General features: G+C 46.1%; 2 protein-coding genes across 2 annotated transcripts in view; one reads left to right on the forward strand and one right to left on the reverse strand.

Moving 5' to 3' along the window:
- LOC118086764 (bone morphogenetic protein 8B) overlaps positions 1–10,105 on the forward strand; it is a 29,553-nt gene extending 19,448 nt beyond the window's left edge. Inside the window, exons 2-7 of the mRNA XM_035118756.3 lie at positions 1,064–1,256; positions 2,870–3,018; positions 3,778–3,972; positions 4,924–5,003; positions 6,230–6,340; positions 7,969–10,105. Of these exons, the coding sequence (XP_034974647.3) occupies positions 1,064–1,256; positions 2,870–3,018; positions 3,778–3,972; positions 4,924–5,003; positions 6,230–6,340; positions 7,969–8,118 (878 nt within the window). The 3' untranslated portion in view covers positions 8,119–10,105. The remainder of the gene's footprint in view (positions 1–1,063; positions 1,257–2,869; positions 3,019–3,777; positions 3,973–4,923; positions 5,004–6,229; positions 6,341–7,968) is intronic.
- A 914-nt stretch (positions 10,106–11,019) lies between these two features.
- Positions 11,020–19,398, reverse strand: PPIE (peptidylprolyl isomerase E). The gene is made up of 10 exons (XM_088672224.1): positions 19,347–19,398; positions 19,136–19,234; positions 17,557–17,600; positions 16,893–16,919; positions 15,910–15,991; positions 15,664–15,764; positions 14,739–14,862; positions 12,360–12,545; positions 11,355–11,497; positions 11,020–11,261 (listed from the first exon to the last, which is right to left on the reverse strand). Exons 1-10 carry the CDS (start codon positions 19,375–19,377, stop codon positions 11,193–11,195), a joined length of 906 nt encoding a protein of 301 aa, XP_088528350.1. The 5' UTR covers positions 19,378–19,398; the 3' UTR covers positions 11,020–11,192.
- Positions 19,399–22,323: the final 2,925 nt, after the last annotated feature.

Below are 22,323 nucleotides of genomic sequence, written 5' to 3' on the forward strand. Positions count from 1 at the left end.
TTTAAAGCTGTATCTCTCCAGCTGTATCTATCTGTCTTTTGTTTCTAATCCATGGAAGAAATGTGAGACATATTGATTAGTCAGGAGGGGAAATTCCCCGTGAAAAATGTGACCCATAACTTCATGATGCTTTACCTCCCTCCTTAGGAGGAGGACATGTGTTTTATGTTACATAGATTGACTCAGATCCATTGAGGGAGAGCCATTTGCCTGTGCCACCCCTCAACCCTCAGTCAACAAAGTTTTCAGAAGGCATTTTCTCCTGGCAGATGGTGTGTGCTAAACTTGAATGTATTTTAAACTCAGTAAATAGAGCCAGTGCTGTGTAGTGGTTAGAGTGTTGGGCTAGGACCTGGGAGATGAAAATGGAAAGCCCTACTTACCTGTGAAGCTCACTGGGTGACCCTGGGCCAGTCACAGTCTCTCAACCTCACAGGGCTGTTGTGAGGATAAAGTGGGGACAACCAATTTTAGCTCCTTTGGGGGAAGGTGAAATAGAAATGTAGTAAATAAATAAGATTTGAGTAATGTGGAGTGAAAGCTAGAGTGCCTTCCAAGCATAGCAAAAGGACAGCATCAAACTGTGTAGTAAAAATTAATAAAACAAATCGCCTCCATTTTTTCTAATTGACTGATATTTTATTTGGCTATTTCATTAAGATTTTACTGTTTAGCATTCTGGTCTTTTAAATGATCATTGCATTGGTTTGTCTTTAAATGTATACAACACTGTGATAACTATGGTGGCTTGCTTAATGCCATCATATATCTTTAGCATCATGCAAAAACCTTCCTTTATAACCAGGCCTTTAGCCTTTAACTATCTGTGGCCTTTTAGAAGTGGGTGGGATATTTTTAATGTATTTCTTTCTCCTCCTCGTTTTAATGTATCTACATGGTTTTTTTTGTCTGTCTGTCAGTTGTAAGTCAATTTGGGTTGCACTGGGCAAGTTAAAGCGACTTAATTCAGTAAACAACAACAATAGAGAATGTGGCTGAAAGATGTCCCAGTAATCAATGTGGGGTTTTTTTGTGTGTGTAATCATGTCCCAATTCTTTCCAGTTGAACTAGATTGGGACATCTTCCACCAGAAGCCTTATTGGAAGGAATTCAGGTTCGACTTGACACAGATCCCAACAGGGGAGTCTGTAACAGCAGCTGAATTTCGAATTTACAAAATGCAAAGCTTCAGTTGGCATGTCAACAAAACCCTTCATGTCAGCATATATGAGATTGTCCAAGAACATCCTAACAGGTACAGTAAGAGCAAACCAGCTTCTGACCCAGAACACACAACTGTCAAACCATGGGAAGTAGGGAACTGCTTGTAGCCCAAGGGGTGAATTAAAACCCAGCCAAAACATTTGTTGGGTACCAGGTTGGGTAAGGTATTAGTGTTTTTTTTTTAAAAAAAAGCCAAGCCAAATCAAAGAACAAACATCCTCCTAAACACCAATTCCATTCAACCATACTTTAAAAAGTTACATCATGAGCCTCACAGAACATATTGGAAATTAATGCGGGAGAAAAAAGTTGGGGAGAAAACCACATATCCAATTGCAGACTCCCACCAGATACAGCAGAGTGATGATCTGAGGAGCTGGGAGATGGAACGTGGAGCAGGAAAGCAGTTTCTGAATGCTGCAAGCTGAAGGTGGATAGCATTTTAGGTTCATAGCAGCATCCTTAGAAGCAGAAGCGTCTTCTTGCTTCCTAGATAAGAAGAGAGCAGCTCAGCAATTTTATGCCTTGGTCAAGTCGGGAAGCAGTTCTCAAGCCATGCCTTGCATAGCAGCATATGTGGAAAGTTGTAGAAAGTTTGGTTTTGCAAAAAAAAAAAAAAAGCCCCCAAATTGCCACAGTAGCTGGAATTGGCATAGGATGATGTCACATGTTGGTTGCCCCAAATGGCCTTGTGGGCTAAATGAGAAGGCCTGGTGAGTCCCCCTCAGCTGCACTTAGAGGCAATATCCCACAGGAAGAACTCTTACACCACGTTTGACTGCAAGTAACAGCTTTCTAATGAGAGTCATACAGGAGACATTCCCTATGGGTTAGGAACATAGGCAGCTGCCTTACTCAGTGCCAGATCATTGGTCCATCTAGCTCAGCAGCAGCTTTCCAGGAGATGCTGGGGATTGAACCTGGGCCCTTCTGCATGCAATGCAGATATTCTACCACTGAGCTACATTCCTTCCTCCAAATATATACAGTCATTTTTACACAATAGGAAGTTCATTTACACCAAGTCAGATCATTGGTCCCTCTTTCAGTAATGTCTACACTGACTGGCAGGTTTTCAGAAAGGTGACATTTCTACCCCTGCCTGGAGATGCCAGGGGTTGAGCCTGGGACCTACTGCATGTAAAGCAGATGCTTGACCACTAAGCTACAGCCCTGCTCAGTATTCTCAGGTCATTTTCAAATTATTTTAAAATTTACACATACTGATGCCAGGTTCGGGATGCAAAAAGGTTTACTAGGTAGGGAGAATCCCCTGTGAAATATAGGAAGTAATTTTTAAATAAATACACCTACACTACAAGTGTACCATGCATACAAATATTAAGTGAACAAATGCAGAAAATAAGTAACTGCTGCAAAGAAAATTTCCTTGTCAAAACACTGTAAAATATTGGGGAAGCCCAAGAGTAGCTTTTGCCAACCTGGTGCCCTCCAGATTCCATCAGCCCCCAGATAACACATTCAGATGATGCTGGGTCTGATGGGAGTTGTACCCCAAGTCTTCCAGGGGGGCACTAAGTTGGGGGAGGCTGCCTTGTATCATGTTGCTGTTTCTTTAAAAAAAAAAGCCAAGCATTTTTTACTCCGAGCAACTGTGCTCATACTTGCTTTCTGCTACTCCAGGGACTCAGACCTGCTTCTCTTGGACCTCCAGAATATCCTGGCTGGGACAGAGGGCTGGCTGGTGTTCGACGTTGCAGCTGCAAGTAATCACTGGTTGTTACACCGCAAATACAACTTGGGCTTGAGGCTCTATGTGGAGACAGAGGACGGTAAGGCTAATGGGATTTTTGATTTATTTATTTTGCAGTTTTTAGGAATTTCATTTTGTGGTAAGAGTTGTTGTTATGTTGGCTGTAGAGAACAAGAGGCGCAAACCTGATAAATTGGTATTGCATATGGAACCATTTTCTGTTCACGTACAGCTTATTTATTTATATTAAAAATTGTATAGCTCCATAGCATAAAAAAATAACAAATAGGTTTACAAAAGTATCCATATATCCAAAAGGCAGCAACCAGATTACCGGCTGGGGTTCCATTTAGATCTCATATAGCCCCCGTTAAATGAAAAGAAAAGAAACGCTACTTACCAAGCAGCCTAACCAGCAAAACTCTAGGAAGAAAGAGCAGCTGGCAGGGCAATAATATCAGACATTTGGAAAGCCTTGAGCACCCTTTGGTGGAAAGACAGGTTACAAATTTCAACAGGCAAATAAGATTAAATGTGTAGTCTGATACATATGAAAATTGGAAAAAAAAATGGAAGCTAACTTTTCAAGGAAGGTCAATCCAGTCTCCATCTAGTCATTTGTACATCTTGAAAACTTGTAAATGCCGTTCTCTAACAGCCAAGGTGAGCACCAGAGTCGCTGTGTGCCTGCTCTTCCTTTCTCCCTCTTCAGGATTCTTGTCCTCCCTAGTGGGGCGCCCTGGGCAATGACCGCTAAACGGATTAACACCCCCACCTATTAATCTGATGTACAGCAGTATTAACATAGCGGAAAGGGTTTGTTTTTTGGATTCTGCAGGACAGAGTGTTGATCCTGGACTAGCTGGCCTCTTGGGTCGCCGCGGACCGCGCTCCAAGCAGCCCTTTGTGGTGACATTTTTCCGGGCAAGCCAAAACCAAGTCAGAGTTCCGCGTGCAGCCAAGCACCTGAGGAAGAGGCAGCACAAGAAGAGCCACAGCTTCCCCCACTCAAACAGGCTCCCAGGAGCATTTGGTAAGGAGCAGGAGGGCTGGAGAAGCAGCTCGGGAATTGGCTTAGTGAATGACAGTCCCCAGGCTGGGCCACAGAGGGTCCTTTGTTCTGTCACTCAGGCACATGTCTTCTTCAGATGCAGGCTACTGCACCAGGCATCCAGCAGGCCCTTCAGTGCTGCGAGGTGACTGGCAGGCTGCTAGCAACAAGGGATCAAGGATGCTTCCACCTGGAAGCTCATTGTGGACTTGGGTCTTAAGAAATAGGGAATCAGCCATTGCTTCTTCACCCCAGAATCCTAGGTGGTAAATTGATGCCTGCCAGCACTTGGCAGAGACCAGTTCAGTCTGCAGCCAGCCTCCATCTTTGGAATGAGTCTAGATGCAGAGTTCAGGGCCTTCCAGACTGATTTTTTTATTCTATCCCCTGCGACACACAGAACTTTGTGTAGCACCCAGGAAGAGATCCGGAGAGCTCTGTTGTGGCTTTTGGGTTGGTCCTAATAAAGGCACTGCCCAGCACTGGCTGGTCAAATATAAACCACGCCAAGTTAAAACTAATGATGAAAACCACAAGAAAGATCCTGATGCAACCAAGTGCCAAGGAGAAAAGAAATTGGCTCGAAGCATAAAAACATAAACAGACCTCTGCTGGATCAGGCCAATGGCTCCTTTCATCCAGCATCCTGTTCTCATACTGTAGTAGCCAACCAGATGCCCCAGTGGGAAACCCCTAAGCAGAACCCTAGCACAAGAGCCCTCTCCCCTCCTGCAGTTTCCAGCAATTATATCATTGGGCAAAGGGCAAATAGGCACCGTGTTGTTCATTCAAATGGCCTGCCGGGGGGGGGGGCAGAGGTTGCCCACCACTGCCTTTCCATGGTGCAGATTTCCCTTTGGCTTATTGCCCAGCCAGTGAACGATAGAGAACCACCTGCCTTTTGATGGACATTCCTGGTCCTTCTCCCTCCAGATGATGTCCACATTTCTGAAGGGCGGCAGGTGTGCAGAAGGCACGAGATGTATGTCGACTTTCAAGAGCTTAAATGGATGGTAACTTTTTTAAAAACATTCTTCTTTACAAAAGTCATTTCCCCCAGAAAAGTTAAATATCTTAGCATCACCTTCCCCTTCTCATTTCCAATCTTTTCGGTCTTTCTGAACCCATTTCTTTCAAAGTCATGGAAGGTTTACATAGAGCATATTTTCTCAGGGATTCCCAAGGTGGCAGCCCAGAGAAGTGAATTGCTGCTCCCAAAAGCCCAGCTTGTGTGCACCCAAGCACACACACACATATGCAGGAAACCACCCCTAACCCACATTGCTGTGGCAGAGCACCAATCTCTGTCTGTGCCTCATTCTGATCAGCAACTTTCAAAGAAAAAGTGTGGCTTAGATATCAGAAGTTTTGGGGACTCATGTAGATTTCTTAAGAAGAAGAAAAAAAGACTAGCAGTGGAGTCCTAGAGCTAGTACAGGCCAAGGGTGAAGCTGGCAGTAGTTTTACTGCTCTGCTAGTGCCCTTCCCTGTGGTCTCATGCCAGCAGGGTAGAAATGAGCTCCTCCATCCCTTTCAGGATGGATTAAAAAAAATTAATTTCCCTTCCACTGGGAACAATAAAAGGGAAATAAAGGGAAATAAAGGTGAAAGGATTTCTTCTGGGTTTGGGGGTTAGGAAAGCTTGGGTCCTTCAGATTCCTCCTCCAACGTACCCCACACTGCCCCCAACACAAACCTCGCCAACATTGGAGGGCTGGCATTTGAAGGGCCAGGGTCAGAGACATTTCTGTGGTGATGAGGAAGGGAATCCACTGATGTCTGATCTCTCTCCCTGATCTCATTATCATTTTATTGTTTTATGCATCACCTTTCATGTGAGTCTCAAGGGCATTTGCAAACACACCATAAAAACAACTAAAATAGTTTCAAAACAGTACCAAAAGACTGTTTTTACCCAATTAAAAAGGCCTTTCAAAAGATAAATGTCTTCCATTGATTCTGGACAGTGCAGATAGCAGGTGCCTGTTGTATCTCAGTGGAGAAGCTGTTCCACCCGAGGAGCAGTCACACTGAAAGCCCTGCTCAGAGCTGCTGTGGAGTATGCTGCTGATATTTTGGGGACTTCAAGCAGAAACTCAAATGCAGCAACCAACTGCACCCTAAGATTGAAGCCTAATTTTAGGAAAACTGGTAAAGTCAGAGTTCTTTAAATGCCTTTGCTGCAGGTAAGCTTTTTTAGCCACACCTTCTCCTAAGTTATTTTGCTTTGTTCTTCCAGGACTGGGTGATTGCTCCGCGGGGCTACTCCGCCTTTTACTGCGCAGGGGACTGCGCTTTCCCTTTGGACTCCTGCATGAATGCCACAAATCATGCCATCCTTCAGTCCCTGGTCAGTGTCTCCATATGGCAGAGGGCACCTTGGAACAAGAGAGACAAGCTAGAGGGGATTGTCTGTAGGTGTTGGGGAAGCCCATAGCTCGGGAGCAGAGCAGGTTCAATCCCCAATGGCATCTCCAGGTAGGGCTGGGATAAGACTTCCGTTTGAAACCTGGAGATTCGCTGCCAGTTGACAGTACTGAGCTAGACGGACTTTGAGCAGCTTCCTGTGTCTTTCTGATCAGAGTTGAAGAAGTGGGGTGCACCCTTGTTCCGCTATCGCCCCTAGGTCAGTAGCTTTCACCGATGCCTTTAGTACACTTGGTAGTGTGGGGAACTGGATTGGGCTGGGCAGTTCTCCTACAGCTTGCGGGCCAGGTTTGATGAATGGGAAGGGTTGCCCACTTGACAAATCATCTGATGTCACAATGACATCAAGAGACTTGGTTGTGCTTTAATTATCTGGCATGTCCCACAAGTGTGGCAGATGCCCCAGGTGCCAGCCTTTCACTTGCAGCATCTTCCCTCCTGTGGTCGAGAACAGGAAGGTGAGATGACTTTTGTCAGGGCTGTGGTGCAACGGAAAGAAATTAACACCCCTCACCCAAAGCCTTAATGCTCCCTTAAACCCCAATCCTGATCACGTCTTTCCTTTTCCTGGCTCCTTTTTATTATTATTACAAGGAGATCTATAAAATGCAACCACACATCTGACGTATAGTTTGGCCCTTAGTGAAGCTGAAGCGTAGACGCCATGGTGGCATTCCTTCTTGCAGCCCTCAGGGAATTCTGGTGTCTGGTGGAAATGCACCTGGCGATGTATCTTTGGACTACAACTTCCATCAGCCCCAGCCAGTAGGGCTCTGGCTCCACCTGACTGGGTTTCAAAACGCCCTAGTGTTTGCATGGGCAGGGGACAAGTCAGGAGAGGCAGAGGGAGCAAGCTTGCGATACTGTCTCTCTCTTACCCCAGCTACAAAAGCTGTTTCCCATGCACAAAGATAGTTTTCTAGCTGAAATGAGTTCACTTGATCCGGGGACCCACTGCAACCCCGGAGACCTCATACATTGGGCCTTTAGACAGGCAATTGAGCGTGAGGCCATCTTTCCCTGCAAAGCAGCAGCTCTCCAATCAGTTCTTCCCTCTGTTGCAAGAGCTTCTTGTTCACTTCATTGGGGTGGGGAGGCAGTTCCAGGGGCATCGTGATCCCTCGAAAGACATCGTGATAATCCCCCACTCCCCTTCAGCTGAAATTAATGGGATAAAAGTAGATGTGCAGTGGAAGCAACAGCCGCTGCAATCTGACTTCCAGCCCGTCGATAGTTGCCTTCCAGCGATGGTGCCTTGAGAGTGGCTCCAACATAAACTGCAACTCAAGCTGCCAAACGGTTTTGAATAAATATTTTTGCCAACGCGGACAAATAACCTACTCATGGAAATTGATGCCTTTTCTCCGTATAAACAAGTGCTGCTTTGAAGTTTTTTCCTTCTCCAAATCAAGATGCTAGGTGGGGGGAGGCTGGGTGTGTGAACATTCAGCCTTTGGACCTCTGGGGCTGGTTACTCAACGCTCCAATCAAGCCGGACAATTTCCGATGGAGAGCTCCAATGACTGCGTCTCCCTTTAACTCCATTTTCAGGTTCACCTGATGAAGCCTGAAACAGTCCCCAAGGCCTGCTGTGCACCCACCAAGCTCAGCGCCACCTCAGTCCTCTATTATGACAGCAACAACAACGTCATCCTCAAGAAACACCGCAACATGGTGGTCAAGACATGTGGCTGCCACTAATGCTGGGGTGGACATTGGACTGCTGCTGCATGCAGGAAAGAGGCAGGACGGAAGCCCTGGCAGTCGCGGGCCCCAAGCACCTGTTGGAGAGGAAGGGGACCAAAATCTTGCCACTATGCAGTAAGTGAAGGAGTCGGCTTTTCCCGCCTGACCTTGAGCTGACACAGACTCGGGCTGTTTGGCTGAAGGTCAGTTGGTTCACATCCTCGACAAACTGAACAATCCCCCACAGAGGAACCTTTGCCAAGCAAACTAAAACATGATCTGACTGCACGCATAGGCCTGTTTTGTATTCTGTGCCAAAACCCCGCCCAGTTCCTGCACTGTAAATTAAATTAAACTTAAAAAGCCACGGTAGAGAAGCATGCAAATCAGGATGCCCTGTTTGTACACTTTATTTTATCCCTGACATTTTCAGGGCTTTTGAAACAGAAGTCAGCCCGAAATCTTGCAGAGAACAGCATGTGCAAGCGTTGGTCAGCCCAGAGAGAGGAACACACCTGGGCAGTGTTGCCTTTGCCCTTTGGGGATGCTGGAGCTTTTCACAAGTCCTGCACATTATCAGCTCTCTCTTGGGCTCTGCACATGACAGCCACACTTTCTTTGAAACCCTGAGGGTCCCAAATCTCAGGCTTCCATGCAAACCATGTCCACTTGAGAAGGACCAGAAGCAAGGAACAATCCTGGCAATTGGGGGGCTGACACCATGTAGGGGAGACTGTGGCACCCCATCGAAACCCAGGGCCTCTGCTTCAGCAGACCTTTCCCCATGTGACATTAAGGAAGGTCTACAAGAGACCTTTTGGAAGGCTCTGTGGAGGATGAGGTTTTCCTTAATATAGAACACCCTAACCCACCCTATCCGGGGTCAAAGAAGTGTCCCTCTGGTGAAATGAGCTAGAGAATGTGGCTCTCCTCACCCACTTCCTCTTTGTGTATAATGTAGCCAATGGGTTTCAATCATCTGGGGCATTTCCAGAGAGCAGGCACCCCCCCCCTGCATTCACTTGACCCTGGATTAACAGCCAAAAAGGGCTCTGGGCATTTTTAGGTCTGCCAGTTTCCATTCTTTGCTGGAGGTGCACCTTAAGCTAGAACCAGGTTGTATAATCAATCTGGAAGGTGTTGGCCACATGCAGAAGAAAGTTATGTCCAGTGCCCTTTGGGGGCTTCATCCAAGCAGAAGTGAGAGTTGCACCCCCTTCCCTGAAGTAGAGCAAATAATTAAGGGCACAGAGCATATGGAGCAGTTTCCTTGCCCCAGGCCTTCCTCTTTGCAGCAAGTCTTCCTTTAGATTCAGCACCCAGCTTTCCCGACTGCCTTGCTCAGCATATCTGCAGCAAGTAGGGTTGCTTGTTGCCTTCCTAAAGAGAACAAGGAACCATTTTGCAACTTGCACATAGCTTTGCTCAGAATAATTATGTGCATCTCTCAAGCGCCCCAAAGCACCCCCTTACTCACTACCCCCAAGCAGAGGCTCATTCAGTGACTCCCACACCACAATCTCTCTGTAGGCCAAGAAGATTGTGCAGAATCCTCAGTATTTCCAGCTTGATCTGTTGGGTATCTCCTTTCATACACCTGAAGAGCCAGTTCATCTCCCCAGCAATTAGAAGCACGGCAGCCCACACCCATTCCTGTGGGTCTGTGGCCTCAGTTCACTCCCTTTGGCATAGCCTGCTACAGCTCCAGTGACGCATAAGATGTTAAGTAGGGAGAGCCCAGCTGGATTAGGCCATAGGCCCATTCAAGTGTAGTGTTCACTTCCCTGGAATCTCACAGCCATCACAGCAAAAGTCCATGCCTGTCTGTTCCTGAATCGGATCCTCAGTGGTACATTGCTGCTTCTAGACACAAGTTTCATTTTTAGCCATCAGTGATGCACAAATTCCAAGATGATAGGTCTTAATCTTCTTTTTAAGCCACTTATGGTAGAGACTGTAACAACATCCTGTGGTAATGAATCCCATAATTATACATTGTGTGAAAAAAAAAATCCTTTCCCTTGGTTGTTCAGAAGGTTTTACCAATCAGATTCTCTAGTGGATATATACAGCATGTCTGGATTACTTTTTTTTTTTTTGAACAATGAAACCATGTGTGTTCTGGCTACTCCAATTTCCACCCACACCCCTTCTTGCAAGAGCTCATCAAAACTTGGACAGGGAGCTGGGAAGGAGATGGTGGTGGCAGTTTACCCCACCATGTGGTGAAAGAAACTGGTACTTAAGGGTATGCTGCATTGGCACATGGAAGTTCTACCCTGGCTGATAACCACTGGGCGCGTAAGTAGATCTAAACCTCTTTTAAGTGAGCTATTTTAGGATGGCTAACCTATAGTGAGTTTAGACCCATTAGACCCATTCACAGAAGGCAGCCTCTCAGTGTGATTTCACAATGATTTCTACACAATCAGTGTCACCTATGAATGTTTTTATCAGTCAACAAATGAATTGAAATAAGAAAACAAACACTAGATTGTTTAACATTGTATATGAATGTAACCACCAGCTCTCCATATTTAGTGGTGACAAGGTGGCCATGCTAGCATCTTCTGGGCACAGGACTTAGGCTGGTAAGACAAACCACAGCTTCACTGTAGATTTGGGATATTAAAGTTAAGGCCTCAAACATCTCTTGAAGTTCACTACGGATAACTGTATCAGGCCTGAGCCAGGTTTTCCTAGATCTAAAGAATCTCCACAATACCTTTTCAATCTCTTGAAAATGTCCAGAAGATTCCTGCAATGTCTCAGGAAGGCTTTTTCCTGTGATGAAAGAGTTTGGTTAGAGAAGTCTATAGTGTTTTAATCTAAAAAGTTCTAATTGTAGTTCAGAAAGACAAACATGGCTGATCTGGCAATATAGTTTAAAAAGCTAAACTCTTAAAAGGCGAGGTATAAAAAAAATAGCTATAATTTATTTATAGGAGGAAAAGTTCTGTACAAAATAGATTTCTTTAGAATAGACAGATCTCAATAAGGACATACAAATACACTTTTTGTAATCGAGTGATGTGGTGCTCTGCTCATTTTGTTGGGGATTTCCAATTCACTTCCGCTTGCACAAACATTCACACATATTCACCACAGTCCGAGATGATAACTTTTTGCTTTGGTTTCCCATCTTTGCTGCCTTCGGCCTTTATAATAAAGAGAGAGGGGACCAGGTGTTAAAGTCAGGTTAAAGGAAGAAATAATGTGCTGGGACATTTCAGTCTCTTAGGCTTTCTAACCTCGATCTGCCGCACCACATCCATCCCTTCCGTCACCTCTCCAAAGACCACGTGCTTCCCATCCAGCCAGTCAGTCTTATCACATGTGATGAAGAACTGTGAGCCGTTGGTGTTGGGGCCAGAATTGGCCATGGACAGCAAGCCTACAAAGACACAAACCATCCTTTAAGAATGTCCTCCAAATCTGGAATAAAAAAAAATATCTCTGTGTGTGTGCATGTTTATAACAAATTGAGGAAAGGGGAACAAGCGACAAGACAAGGAGTTGAGGCTGAACTCCTGCACCCCCAGCTTTGGCAGACCAGAAGATCCAGTAGCGTTTTCTGAACCTGCATTTAATTATATATTTTTTTAAAAAGCCAACTACCACCATTTGGGAGATATAAACGTTTCACACTTTGCATTGTTGCAATATATCCCCCAAATCTAACAGCTCCCACTTCCTTCAATTCTTTGCCTGGAAACTTATGTAAAAACAAAACACTCTTAGAATAAAGCTAAGTAAAAGAAACAATACTGCCTCATTTGCAGTAAGCAGTGTTGAGGAACCTGGATTCTCTTGTGCAGAGCTCGCTTCAATGCGAGAAGTGGGGGACTGGGTGTCTTGGGCAAGATGGCCTTAGGAAGCCCACTTGACTGTTTGATGGTGGAGGCTGGTTAGAGTGAAGGGAAGAGGCAGGAGGATAACAACACCCCAACTATCCCTGCACCACCACAGAGCAGACTCTGGGGAATGCTCCGACTTGGCACAAACCTGCTGGATATTATTAGTATTCATTAATGTATACATGTGCCAAAATAGGCTTCTAAGTCATTTACAAATTATAAAGTAGTTATGCTAACATTAAAATATAAGCATCCATAATTAAAATACACAATAAAATAATTCAAAACAACACAGCAATTAAAGCTGGAGGCTCAAGTCAAAAGATCAAGAGAACCTCGACTCCAAACTGCCTGACCAACTCGAGGGCAAATAAATCCACCAGCAACTCTGTTACTTACCTGCCCCTGTGTGCTTCAGGATAAAGTTTTCATCATCAAATTTCTTCCCGTAGATAGATTTGCCCCCAGTGCCATTGTGGTTGGTAAAATCTCCCGCTTGGCACATGAACTGAGGGATGACACGATGGAAGCTGCTCCCTTTGAAGCCAAAGCCCTTTTCATGCGTGCACAGACAGCGGAAGTTCTCTGAAATCAAGGAGGGTCAAAACAGAAATGTTCAAAATTAAGGAGGGCAACGAAGGGGCTTATGGCAGCTAGGGCTGGGCAATATTAGGTTTTCAACAGCATGGCATATCACCAGCCAAATATCACAGTTAAAAAGTGCTGCATTGGCTACTTCAGCTCTCACTGCATGGAAGCTGAGGTGCTTTCACCTCAGCGCCTTGCAAGTTAGGGCCAAAGCAGATGGCCCCAGCCCATTGCTCAGCTGGAGGGCATGGAGGCTCCCACCCCCAACCAAGCTAAGCTAGCCCTCCACTCCCCAAGATGGAGGGAGCCCTGTGATGGAGCCTGACAGGCTCAGTTTGCAAGGCTCCCTTCGCCTTTGCCAGCAAGGTGTGAGGGGCGGGCAAGCAGCCTCCTTTTCTTGGGAGAAAGAAGTTGCTTGCTTGCCCTCTCCTTGCCAGCAAAGATGAAGGCATCCCTGAGAATAGAGATCCTTCAGCTTCGCCAGCAAGAGTGTGGGTGTGGGTGCAAGCACCCTCCTTTTCCCATGAGAAAGAGGCTGCTTGCTCGCCCCTTCCCTTGCCCAAAGACGGAGGAAGCACTGCGACGGAACCTGACAGACTCCATCGTCAGGGCTCCCTTTCACCTTTGCTGGCACGGCCCTCTCAGCCAGGGAGCACAAATACTCTCGACCCACAGCTGAGCAAGATCCCCATCCATCTGGCACGCGCGCATGCCGGAGGGACGGGGGCTTATTTGCACACCTCAACCAGGGAGCACAAAGCCTCCCACTCCCCAACTGAAGGAGCCCAAATCATCCCGCTTGCATGCTAGCAGAAGGATCAAGGCTTCCTCAGCCGCGAGCGGTTACAGTTTAACGGAGCCCCCACTCCGATGTTGGCTCGCACGAGCCATTGGCAGGTTGGGGGCTCTCTAAAACTGCTTGGCTGTGGCGAAGGCAGCCACACACTTGTCAGCCAAACAAAGACTCAGAGGGAGGAACAAGCTGTATCAGGACCTGGCTGATGCAGCTTGGTTCTCCCTCTGTGTTGGCATAAGGGGCAGGCCACGATGGCAGTTTCACACTGGTGAACGCGCCACAGCTCTGAGTTGCTCTTCCTCCAGTGGCCAGCTGCAGCTTGTTTCCCCCTCATTGTGCTGGGTGCTGGAGGGACAAGGGAGCAGTGGAGGTTTCACTAGCGATATACCACCGAGTGAAACCACATTCGCAGTCTACTCCTCATACCGGTCCTGGGCAATATATCAATATATCGCCCAGGCCTAATGACAGCTACAAAGACAGCCTCATTTCATACAACAAAATGTAGCTGAATGAGGTAATAGTTCAGCCTCTTCAGTCTTCTTTAGAATAATTCTACTATACTCAGTGCTATTTTTCTAGAAAAAAAAGGGTGTCTGAACTCACCATGAACACCTCCCTTATTCTCAGATAATGGCAATGGCACCCAACTGAGAGGGGCCAGAACTGAGTTCTGCTTAGTTCCAACTGAAAAAAAGCCCTGACTATACTGATAATTTAAAAATGATACCAACTGAATTCTAAAAATTAAAAACAAAGCACTGGTATCTAATATATGCAGAAATAAACAACGCCAGTACTTCCACTACAGGAGAAAAAGAGACAAGTAAAATGGCCTTTTCCCATGTTTGCAGAGGATGCAGAACACAGTAAAGGAGAGGGGCTTCTTTAGCTCACTTCAGAGCAAGGAAGAAGATAAGGGAGTAAGTCTGCTGCTTCAGAAATGGCAGAACATTAATGGATAAGCAGGAAAAGACAAAATGATTCTGTTTTGACTCAATCTTGTGCTCAACTGGGAAAGCAGAGGGATTTGCAACCCAGAATAGAAGAAACAATGCTAGAGAACATGTAACTACTTGAAATGAGTTCAAATCTTCAGGGCCAAAGGAAGCTTACAAATGTCACACAGCAGCTCTGAAGTAACATCTAATGATAGTCACACTCAGAGTAGACCCACTGAAATCAATGGGTCCACTATGAATGCAATGAACATTGGATATCAGCAAGTGCCTGCCATCTATGGGAATTCTTAAGAGAACGGGTGAGGTGCTGAAATGTTGTCCTCCATCTTCAAAAAGCAGAGCGAGGCGGATCTAGGCAATTGATCTGAAATACTACGGGGGGAAATGTGGGGTTTTCAACCTGCCACTGTACAAAAAGGAGCCTTTTCTTACCGGTGGTCATAGGTACAATATCTGATCGCAACAGGATGTTCAATCGACCAGCAGGCTTGTTTCCAATCTTGATATCCATGTAAACCTGGGGGTTTGCCCTTGATTTTTTTGCTGGTGGTTCACCCTAGAAGAAACACAGAGCTTTTTCCAAGGCCAAAACCCTAGTCTCACCTCAACCATGAGTTTGAAAGCGACCTCAGCAAAGCCACTACAATGGTACCTCACAAGACGAATGCCCTGCAAGAAATTTTTCGCAAGATCTGATGGTGACTCGCAAGACGAATTCGTTTTGCGAAAAATTCATCTTGCGAATCGCAGTTTCCCATAGGAATGCATCGAAATTTACTTAATGCGTTCCTATGGGCAAAAAAAGAAATTTCAATGCATTCCTATGGGAAACCGCGATTCGCAAGACGAATTTTTCACAAAACGAATTGACTCGCAGAACAAATTAAATTCGTCTTGCGAGGCACCACTGTATCTCTACGTGACCAGCCTGAACAGGATTATTGTAAGGATTACTGTGATAATGTATAGGAAGGAACTAGATACTTCAAAGCACTTTATAAATGTATTATTATTGCTACCGCTGTGATCTCTAAGTGAATTTTGTCATCTCTGAAAGCAAAGAAACCCCTCTTAAGGTGTGTGTGATGTGGAACCAGAGCATGCCATGCCTCCAAACTGCACTCAGTTGTCAGGCAACTGTATACCATCCAATGTGCATGTAGGCAAAGAGGCTGTGCAGGCTGCACTTGGGGTACTCTGCAACTTAAGGGGGACATGAAAGTGCTCAGCAAGTGCAACAGATTACTAGTAACAAGTCCCCTGTGTAGATGTGGTCAATGGTTATGTCCCCCAAAAGATGTTGCATCTACAGAGTGCTGCATGCTCCCACCCACAAGCCAAGATAATGCCTGTGTACCTCCTGTGCCTCTGATCGAGCAGGCTCTGCCCCTTCTTCCTCCACATTCTCCTCCAGTGTCTTTCCTGAAAATTTCTTCAGCCAGTCATCATCTGACCAAACTGTCAAAGAGAAACAGAAGCTGTTCTTGAGAAAAAAAGAATCTAGTATTGATCTTTTTGCCATCAAGGTAAAATACAATTGCTTCCTCACACACAATAGCTGAGACTATCGGCTTGTGGCACCAATCTCAGTTCCATGCCTCACCTGGGCGGGAGGATCCTTCTTTAATCCTCATCGGCTTGGCCAGGTTGACTCGAATAGTCCTCCCAAAGAGCTCAGATTCATTCTAGATAGGGGGACAGTATTATTTAATGACATACTTTTATCCCACCCTTCTGCCAGAGTTCAGAGCAACACCCCTTCATTTTATACTTGCAACTACCCTGTGAGGTAGACTGGGCTAAGAGGGAGCAACTAGCCCAAGATCACACCCGCTGGGTGACAAAGAAGTCACTTTGCCAATTAAGTGGTATATATATAAATTGTAGGGACCCAGGTGGCGCTGTGGGTTAAACCACAGAGTCTAGGGCTTGCTGATCAGAAGGTTGGCGGTTTGAATCCCTGCAACGGAGTGAGCTCCCGTTGCTCGGTCCCAGCTCCTGCCAACCTAGCAGTTCGAAAGCACATCAAAGTGCAAGTAGATAAATAGGGACTGCGCCGGCGGGAAGGTAAACGGCGTTTCCGTGTGCTGCTCTGGTTCGCCAGAAGCAGCTTTGTCATGCTGGCCACATGACCCGGAAGCTGTCTGCGGACAAACGCCGGCTCCCTCGGCCTATAGAGCGAGATGAGCGCCGCAACCCCAGAGTCGGACACGACTGGACCTAATGGTCAGGGGCCCCTTTACCTTATATAAATTAATCATTAAAAACAGCATAGAATTTTCCTTCCTGGCAGTTCAGGGGGAGGGGAGGAAAGCAGAGAGCATTGGTCACATGAGCCCAATGCTTTCTGTAACACTAGTTTAGTGTTGTATGAATCAGGCCAATGCATAGCAAGGAGATAACAGATCTTTCAATTCTTAGTTCTCAAAGGCCACCTGAAACTAATATTTTTTGCATGAGGAGGCTGTGTTCAAAGCACCCCAGAAGGGAGGCCCAAGGTGTCTGGGCTGCTTTCTTCCCATGAAATGGAATTCAGAGCAGGGGCATCATTTGAACTTTCCAGAAAAGTAAGTAAGATCAATTTACCATGTTGTCAATGGCAGCTGCAGCATCCTAAAAGGAAAAATACAGATTTTACTATGTGCTTACTTGCTCACCTAGTTCACTCCAGCTTGGTGTCCCTATGCCAAGAAGTATTAAGTGTGAAAGAGAAATTGTTCCTAGGACCCACAAGAAGCAGCAGACAGTCAGGCACATTATCGCTACAGGCTTACAAAGACAGAAATACACTTTTGAACACCAGCCTACAATCAATTCTTCCCATTCACAGTTTCAACAGTCACATGCTCTGAAATTTAACTGGAGCAGCAGGAATGTAATGAGGAAGAGTCATGATTCTGCATGGTTAAGCAATACAAGCTTCTGTTCCACTGTAATCCTAAGGGTGCCTTCAAACACAGCTTTCTGACCCAAGATACATTTACATTTACTCTCTACTGCTCATTCAATTTTAATTATTCAAGCAACTATAAAAATATTCCTGGAAAATCAGTAAGTTTCCCCTGCCCTCAAAAGTATTGATTATATAATGGCCAACCCTTCCTTCTTTGATGAAACCCAGCCACTACCCAAGTCAGCACCCTTTTTTACCCTCCCCACCAGCAGTTCAGCAAATGTGAGGGAAATGGATGAGGAAAACTTCAACAAATCTGAAAATCCACCTCAAAACCCTCCCTCTGCTATTCCTCACCTCAGCCAGCTCAAATTCAATGAAAGCAAAACCTCGATGCTTTTCTGCAGAAATACAAGAGAAAAGTTAGCACTCCAAGGCTCCAAGGCAGACAAGATACATCAACACAAGATTGCAAAGAGAAGCAAAATGTCTCACACTAACATTTCAGAAGCCCCGTCCAATTGATTTATGGCATGTTACTAGCAGACCATTTAGTGAACAGGAGTAAAGTGCTCAGAAATTTATTTTCATTCTACCACCTAGATGCTGTTTTTTCTCAGAGAATATAGGAAGCAAGAAGCCACAAAGATCTTGGCCTAAAAGTTCTCCATTAGAAGCTCTGTTTTTTGTCAGTACAGATCTAAAACCAATCTGCATCATGCTGAAGTAAGAATACAGAGCTAAACTATAATAATTTATTTATACTCCACCCATCTGGCTGGGTTTGAACTAATCTAAGATCGAAATAACTGGAACAGAACAACAACATAATTAAATAATTAACAAACACTGCGGAGTGAAATTATTATAGATGGTGCAAAACATTGGGCACACTCTTTTTCATATTTCATTTATGGGGGAAAAGTTTATGGAGCTCATGCACCAGAAGCTAAAAAGCCAAATAACTTGATGGGTCATCCAGGAGTTATGATGAGCAGCTGCAGCTCATGAGCCTCATTTGAGAACAAGTATGTTATGCTGCCAAGACTAAACCTAAGGATACCTCAGCTCTGACACAGTTTGGAAAAAGTCTTAGCATCTGAGCCACCTGCTATTAGAGTCTCCTACTAAGGCAGGCATCCCCAAACTTCGGCCCTCCAGATGTTTTGGACTACAACTCCCATCTTCCCCAACCACTGGTCCTGTTAGCTAGGGATCATGGGAGTTGTAGGCCAAAACATCTGGAGGGCCGAAGTTTGGGGGTGCCTGACCTAAGGCATACAATATCAAATGTAATGTGGTGGCCTAAAAATTCAAGTATTTCATTAGGAATCCAAAGCATCACTCCTGTCCATGGGTAGACCTCCAGTAGGAAAATGCAAGAGAGGACAGGCCTCCAGCATCTTGAGTTGTGCAAACAGAGCCATTTCAACAGGCACGGCTTCTCATGCTAGGTGTGGTTTCCCCTCTTTTTACACAACTGTTCAAGGTGCAGGATCTCAGTCCTCTCTTGCATCCTGCCCACCCTAACACACAGGGCCCATTTTCAAACCCACTTGCAGGGGGCAAGCAGGGATTTGGGGAAGAAACATATTCCACGTCGGAAGGAAACGCCTTTCAAAGCAACAGGAATCACTGAATGCAGAGGGTGGCCATGATAGAGCTCCTGCACCTTCAGCATTAGCCCTGCAGCAGAGAAGATCCCCGTACGCCATGCATGGCAAAGTTACCACCTGCATAAATCCTCTCTCGGCTCAAGATGCAGGAGAAAAATCCAGCCCTCCAGCTCAAGTCTTCCCCAACGCCTCGAACTCCTCCCTCCACAGGTTTTGGACCGGGGCTGATGGGAGTTGTAGTCCAAAACCTCTAGAAGGCCGCCCGAGGCTGCTGCGGCTGTAGCTACGGAGCCAAGCGCCCCCCGCTTCCTCCTCCTCACCCGTTTCGTAGTCCAAGGGGATCTGGATATCCGTGATGTCGCCGAAAGGGATGAAGGCTGCGTGGAGCACTCGCTCGTCCACCTCCTCCGCCAGCCCGCCTGAAAGACGCACGAAGGCCACGCGCTTAAGTCGGGGGTTCCGGGGGTGGCCATTCCCTTCCCCCTTTCCCGCCGCCGCCCCTTTCCCCCCGCCTCCCGCGCTCTCACTCACCCACATACAGCACCCTCTTGGTAGACGCCATCTTTTTTCCTTTCCCACAATCCTCTTTTCCGCGCCGGAAGTAAAACGTCACCGCTGCGCGCCTTCGCCCCGGGAAGCCGCTCTGCAGTGGGGCTCCTCGGGCAGGGCGGGGTCGCTGTTGTGCCTGCAATCCTGAAGAGCCACTGCTGTCAGTCAGTGTGGACAGTACGGCGCTTGGGGGGAGACTCAAGAGTCTGCATAAGGCGGCTTCCCAGGTTCCGATTTACTTCGGCCCTTTTGATCAGAGCCATGAGGACTAGAATCTCTCCAAGCGCCCTGCCTGAAACCCTGGGCAGCCACTGCCCATCAGTGTAGGCAGCACTGAGCTAGAGGGACCCGGAGTCTGACTCTGTATCACCAACAGGTACAGGCAAACGTTTGTGGGGCACCCGGGGCCCAACAGGCAGTCGTTCATGCCTGCAGTGAGAAATATTTCCATTGGCAGTCTGTGAAATACTATTATGGTACCTGTACTTCGTTTTTCACAAAGAAGCCCATAACTGGAAAAGGTGCAGAAAAAGGCAACCAAAGTAACCACAGGATTGGCACACCTTCATAACAAGCAAAGCTAAAAACTTTTGACAGCAGGGTGGCTAGTTCAGAGAAAAGGAACAGAATACAGAATGTTAATTTCATTAGTGTTTCCTAAACTGTAGCCAACTGATTCCCCACCCCCCAAGGCATCTGCTCACTGTTGAAATGCATAGGGGGGATCCGAAAAGCTATTAATAAGCTCACCCAGGAGAGCTTGGGCATGCCATAGGATTCCTCCGCCTCTTAAAATAGCAGGGCCGAGCTATGTTTCAAACAAGATTCTGAAAGGCCCCTGTGGTTTCCATAGTGGTCTGATACAAAAATTTTTTTCTTAAGGCACGCAGAACTACCTGTGGTTCTTTAGATCTTAAATATCAGAGACTGTGTATCTTCTCTTAGGTTACACTGGGATGGCCAAACTTGGCCCTCCAACTGTTTTGGGACTACAATTCCCACCGTCCCTGACCACTGGTCCTGTTAGCTAGGGATGATGGGAGTTGTCATCCCAAAACAGCTGGAGGACCAAGTTTGGCCATGCCTGGCTTAAATAGCTAAAATAGAGGCTTTCCAAGCAGCCTGGGCAGTGCTGGTAGTTGGAAGGGAGCCTAGGAAGTCATCTAATCGCAATCCAGGGTGTAAATTGCAACATTTTAACAGGTAGATGGCCTCTGCTTAAATACCTCCAAGCAAGGGAGAGCCCAAAACCTCCTGAGGCTGCCTATTCCACTGTTCTTTTTTTAATTTTAATTTTCAATGCAAAATTACAACAAAAATTACAAACATAAAATCCAAAAGAAAAACAAAAACAAAGCAAAACAACACATGCCTACAAAGAAAACTATGCCATCATAATAATCTACGTACATACACACATACTGACTTCCTTCAGTATGTGACTGTTCCACTGTTCATCAGCATTTGCTATTAGGAAATTTCTTGTAACGTTTAAGCCAACAGTTCTAGTCCCATGCTCTGGAGCAACAAGCCGGTTCCATCTGCCACATGAGAGCTCTTCAGACCACTGAGGATTGCTATCACATCTTCCAGTAACCTGCTCCCAGCTCTTTCAATCATGACTTGGTTCCCAGGCACTTCACTCTTCCCTGGAGACACTCATGTCAGTGTCCTTAAAATGTGAGGCCCAGAACTAGTATTCCACCTGTGGCCTGACACACAATCAAGTGGATTGCTAGACCAGCTTTATAAGTCAGTAAAACACACCAGTACCTGCTCTCAAGATTGCCATTTTTAAGACACGACACAAAAGGGGGAAGGAGGACAAAAAAAGTTAGTGCAGTTGCCAGTTCTTAAAATACCAGTAACTTGGTGGGCTAGAAGCACTTCAGGTAGCCTGTGGAATGGCTACTGCTAGGTAAGAGTTGAGGAAGAGCCAAAACACATCTGGTTTCTCAGTAGAGCCAACAGAATACCCCTGCTTCTAATCTCTCCCTCTGCCGCATCCTGATAGAACTTTTTCACCTCCAGATTTGGGCACTAGGCTTCTGTTAATGCAGTCCAATATTGCACAGGCTTTTAAAAAAGGAGCTACTGTATACTGCACTGTTGACTCATGTTCAGCTTGTGATCACGATTATACTACCCACATAGATATCAGCCTTGAAAATAGAATGCTACCGTAATGTCAGTCAAGTTGGTGCTGTGTGGGAACATGAAAATAAAGGGAAGCAAAAGGAACTTGCCCTCAATTTTTTGTTGTTGTTTAGTCATTTAGTCGTGTCCGACTCTTCGTGACCCCGTGGACCAGAGCACGCCAGGCACTCCTGTCTTCCACTGCCTCCCGCAGTTTGGTCAAACTCATGTTCGTAGCTTCGAGAACACTGTCCAACCATCTCGTCCTCTGTCGTCCCCTTCTCCTAGTGCCCTCCATCTTTCCCAACATTGGTCTTTTCCAGGGAGTCTTCTCTTCTCATGAGATGGCCAAAGTATTGGAGCCTCAGCTTCAGGATCTGTCCTTCCAGTGAGCACTTGGGGCTGATTTCCTTCAGAATGGAGAGGTTTGATCTTCTTGCAGTCCATGGGACTCTCAAGAGTCTCCTCCAGCACCATAATTCAAAAGCATCAATTCTTCGGCGATCAGCCTTCTCACTTCTATACATCACTACTGGGAAAACCATAGCTTTAACTATACAGACCTTTGTTGGCAAGGTGATGTCTCTGCTTCTTAAGATGCTGTCTAGGTTTGTCATTGCTTTTCTCCCAATAAGCAGGCGTCTTTTAATTTCGTGACTGCTGTCACCATCTGCAGTGATCAAGGAGCCCAAGAAAGTAAAATCTCTCACTGCCTCCATTTCTTCCCCTTCTATTTGCCAGGAGGTGATGGGACCAGTGGCCATGATCTTGGGTGTTGTTGTTTTTTGATTACAGGTAGGTAGCCGTGTTGGTCTGGGTCGAA

Source organism: Zootoca vivipara, chromosome 6, assembly GCF_965207765.1.
Source record: "Zootoca vivipara chromosome 6, rZooViv2.hap1.1, whole genome shotgun sequence".
Taxonomy (NCBI): Eukaryota; Metazoa; Chordata; class Lepidosauria; order Squamata; family Lacertidae; genus Zootoca; species Zootoca vivipara.

Bases quoted from the DNA above. Each gene is read 5' to 3' on its own strand.
- PPIE (XM_088672224.1), bottom strand. From the start codon at position 19,377: ATGGCGTCTACCAAGAGGGTGCTGTATGTGG. The intron at 11,498-12,359 runs GTAAGTAACAGA...GTGTCTTTGTAG, and splicing joins CCTGAAGCACACAGGGGCAG to GCTTGCTGTCCATGGCCAAT. The intron at 11,262-11,354 runs GTTAGAAAGCCT...TTTATTATAAAG, and splicing joins ATGTGGTGCGGCAGATCGAG to GCCGAAGGCAGCAAAGATGG.